Raw genomic sequence first — 4,260 nt, forward strand, 5'->3', positions numbered from 1 at the left:
GAGAACAAGAGGATTCACCTTCAATGTCGCTAATAGATTGAAGTTGTCGAATAATTGAATGACTTACCCATGGGCACCATTGCTAATTCAATCTCTGTGAAAGAGGGGGAGAGTGAACAACGTGTTAGAGGCGGCCCCAGACAGGAGCTGAACAGAAACAGAGAAAGATGGCGGCGTCTGACTGTACCTTTGCCAGACAAATAAAGCTCAGCCGTGCTCTTAGCCTCTCCTCGGGGCTCCAACCTCACAATCACTGAGTACACGCCTACACGGGATCATCAATGAAGACGTTTAACACTCAAGGCATCAAAACAATGAGGTAAAAAAACTCTGTGGGCTCTGTGTCGGGTCTCGCGGCGCTCTACACACCTTCGTCTTCGGTGGCCACGTTTCGGATGACCATGAAATGTCTTCGGCCCTCGCTTGTGAAGTTGTACTTCGGGCTCTCTCGCAGTTCCCAGGTGTCTTTGTACCACGAAACGATTGCGTTGTCGAAGGACACCTCGCACTCAAAGGTGGCCGACTGGCGCTCGTTGACTTCGATGTTGTGGATGCGTTTGGTGAAATGAATTTGTTCAGCTAAAACAGATAAAGACGGGAATGGGTAAACGTGTTTGGCATCACAACCAGGAATGTAAGACAACACTTGAATGGTAGTCGTTTTTGTTTTTGATGGACACAACATCCACACGGTTAGAGACGATGATCAGAGGGCGAGGCGAGGGATGCACCGATCCGATGAACCAGCTGGATCCGTGATGTTCGGGACGATCTATTCTACGACTGATTACACCTGTACTACGTCTGAGGAACACCGGTACACCTGCAACACCACTGAACCGGGCAACCTCTGGGGCCGGCAGCGAATACAAAGTGTCGGATGCTTTTAAACAATGTCTCTGTTTTTAGAATCTCAAATAGCCACCAACATGACTGTGTTTCACTCTTTGCAAGGAGAGTGCATCGACACTTTTCTGTTTGTTGTGTAGAGCTTGAATTCCTGTTTACGTTTTGACCTATTTGTATTTGCACTTAAAAAGGATTTCACTATTTGTTATGTTTGGTTTTACAAAGTTCGGAAGCAGTTTTAAGAGAAGTCGGCTTTTGGTAATGGAACGACGAGGGGTTTGGAATAATGGGACATTCTGAAATAGCAGATTTCTTTGGCGAAAACCAGGTATTTTCAGACACATAATAATGTTCAATAGAACGTGTTTCGGACTACTCTAAGTGCAGAGTAATGGGCCATCGGGACAGAGTAATGGGCCATCGGGACAGAGTAATGGGCCATCGGGACAGAGTAATGGGCCATCGGGACAACGACCGTTTGCTTTCAAGGATATCTGACAAAACTATACGATGGGTCAATTGTTTGCATCTAATAAATTGCTTCTTCACCTGACTGTAAAACCTTTGATAGACAGCATATAATCTGGACTGCAGCTGCAACATTAAGGAGAGCTTTGACCACACACATCAAGCCAAACACCTGCAACGCCCCCTGGTGGTCAGCTGTTTAGGAAGTGCTGGATTTGGTATGCTGCAGTATCTCTCATTTTAAACGTTATTATCGCAGGTGATCTCGTTCAATCAAACTCGGAATCTAAATTCCTGATTTCTATGATATCGGTGATGCAGCACGATCCGATGCTCATCCTTTAAAGATAACGTCTCTTCCACACAACACAATGCAGCATCCAGATCGGTGCACCCCTGCTGATGATGGGTGGATGTTTGGGGGGGGGGGGGTTGATGGATTTCAGTCGTAAGAAGACAGCCGAATGAGATGATGGCGGGACGTTTTGTTTTTTGCAAGATAGTCCAGAGCGTGAAGAGTTAAGACAGAAGGAGTGGATCCCAGAAGAAAGAGAGAAAAAAGAGTCGGGCGTTAGTCTCATATGGGGGGGTCTGAAGAGGTTAGTGAAGACGCTAGCAGGACGGTTCCTGTACACACCTTCCACCCACAGGTCGGCCGAGGACTCCAGGGTCTGGTACCTGCAGGAGTACCGGCCCTGGTCTTGGGTCTTCAGGTCTCGGATCAGAAGCTTCTGAACCTTGTGTTTCACCTCCGACGTGTACCTGCCCTTCATCTCTAAACGCTTCCCGTTTTTGAACCACTGAGCTTCTACATTAGGGATGGACAACTGACAAGACAGCGAGCATGACTGGCCTTCCTTACCCGAGGTCTCCTGCAGGTGCTTCTCCACCTCCGGCTCTGCAACACAGAGCAGAGAAACGCAGCGTGAGAAAACGTGCTGACAGTAGAACTCTTACAGCACATGAAGCTTTATCATGACGCTGACAAAGTGCCTGCTGCGCGTTGTGTTCAGAGCTAGAGGGAACGACGCAGACGAGGCCACGCGTCACTAGAAACGGTAGAGAGAGCATTTTCTCAGATTTTAAATCTTTTCTCTAGGATTTGAATTTCTTCTCCGAATCGGGTTTTTTCTAAAAATGTTGACTTTTTACCAGTTTTTAGATTTTTGACTTTTTTCTCATAATTGTACTTATTTTCAGATTTCTTATTTTTCCTCAGATTTCTGACTATTTTTCTTTTTCTCATTTTTGAAGTTTTTCTCATAATTTGGATTGTTTTTCAGATTGGAATTTTTGACTTTTCCTCCGATTAAAGCATATTCGTTGCACTTTTTAACATTTTCCAGGACTGTTACTGGTTTAGAGTATTTATGCACTGAGTGTCTGAACGTCTGAGTCTCTGAGTCTCTGAGCCTCTGAGCGTCTGAGCGTCTGAGTCTCTGAGTCTCTGAGTCTTTGAGCGTCTGAGCGTCTGAGCCTCTGAGCGTCTGAGTCTCTGAGTCTCTGAGCGTCTGAGCCTCTGAGTCTTTGAGTCTCTGAGTGTCTGAGTCTTTGAGTGTCTGAGTGTCTGAGTCTCTGAGTCTCTGAGCGTCTGAGTCTCTGAGTCTCTGAGCGTCTGAGCCTCTGAGTCTCTGAGTCTCTGAGCGTCTGAGCGTCTGAGTCTCTGAGTCTCTGAGTACTGAGTCTCTGAGTCTCTGAGTCTCTGAGTCTCTGAGTCTCTGAGTCTCTGAGTACTGAGTCTCTGAGTCTCTGAGTCTCTGAGTCTCTGAGTCTCTGAGTCTCTGAGTCTCTGAGTCTCTGAGTCTCTGAGTCTCTGAGTCTCTGAGTACTGAGTCTCTGAGTCTCTGAGTCTCTGAGTCTCTGAGCGTCTGAGCCTCTGAGTCTCTGAGTCTCTGAGCGTCTGAGCCTCTGAGTCTCTGAGTCTCTGAGTCTGAGTCTCTGAGTCTCTGAGCCTCTGAGCGTCTGAGTCTCTGAGCGTCTGAGTCTCTGAGTCTCTGAGTCTCTGAGTCTCTGAGTCTCTGAGTCTCTGAGCGTCTGAGCGTCTGAGTCTCTGAGCGTCTGAGCGTCTGAGTACTGACCGGCGACGGCCAGCCTGGCGCTGGAGATGTGCGGCCCGCAGACGACCCGGTAGTTCCCCTGGTCGGCGGGCTGGCAGTTCTTGACCTTCAGCAGGTGGCGGTCTCCGCTGATGCTGATGTCGTACTTGTCGCCCGAGTCCAGCTTCTGCGTCCCCTTGTACCAGGACAGCGTGATCTCGGGGTAGTTGATCTTCACCTCGCACTCGAACAGCGCCTCCTTCTGGGTGAAGATGCACTGGTCCGAGATGTCCTTCATCACCGTCACCGGCTGCAGCGGGGAGACACACGTTAGATTGCGGTGTTGTCTGTGCGCGGGGGGATGTGTGTCTGCATGGATGAAGTCGCATGTCGCTTTATTTAATTAATTCTTTCAGTTTGATCTCTTAAGAGTTGCTTACAAGTGTCCTGTATTTCTGAAGTAGTTATTATCTTATTATTTATCTCACATTCCAATCACAGATAGTTTTTACTACTGTCCATAAACTATCGGGACCCTCTAAATAGGATGCCTCGACGTGGATCCATCGTTATTTAATATTAACCGTTAATGTCGTAGAAGTTTCTCAAGGTTTTTAATTGTTCTGCATCAAATCAAATGTGTCCGCAGATCAGTTTGAAATATCCTCAGTGTGCCCCCTGACCTCTGTGCGCTCCATCCTCTTCTGAAGGTCGGCCACCAGGCGAGCCATGTCCTCATCCGACTCTCTGTCTGCACGTTCCACTTCCTGCAGAACACACGCGTTATCCATCAGGACGTCCACACACACACACACACACACGCTCACACACACACACACACACACACACAGCCACACACACACACACACACACACACACACACACACACACACACACACACCACTCT

At 48.0% G+C, this 4,260-nt stretch overlaps 1 protein-coding gene across 1 annotated transcript in view; it reads right to left on the reverse strand.

Moving 5' to 3' along the window:
• The window catches only part of LOC117442744 (titin-like), a gene marked incomplete at its 5' end in the record, with an annotated part of 210,055 nt that overhangs the window by 130,953 nt on the left and 74,842 nt on the right, over positions 1-4,260 (reverse strand). The window contains 6 exon segments of the mRNA XM_071202478.1: positions 68-94; positions 188-265; positions 370-579; positions 1,955-2,215; positions 3,396-3,663; positions 4,037-4,120. Of these exon segments, the coding sequence (XP_071058579.1) occupies positions 68-94; positions 188-265; positions 370-579; positions 1,955-2,215; positions 3,396-3,663; positions 4,037-4,120 (928 nt within the window).

Source organism: Pseudochaenichthys georgianus, unplaced genomic scaffold, assembly GCF_902827115.2.
Source record: "Pseudochaenichthys georgianus unplaced genomic scaffold, fPseGeo1.2 scaffold_465_arrow_ctg1, whole genome shotgun sequence".
NCBI classification, from domain to species: domain Eukaryota; kingdom Metazoa; phylum Chordata; class Actinopteri; order Perciformes; family Channichthyidae; genus Pseudochaenichthys; species Pseudochaenichthys georgianus.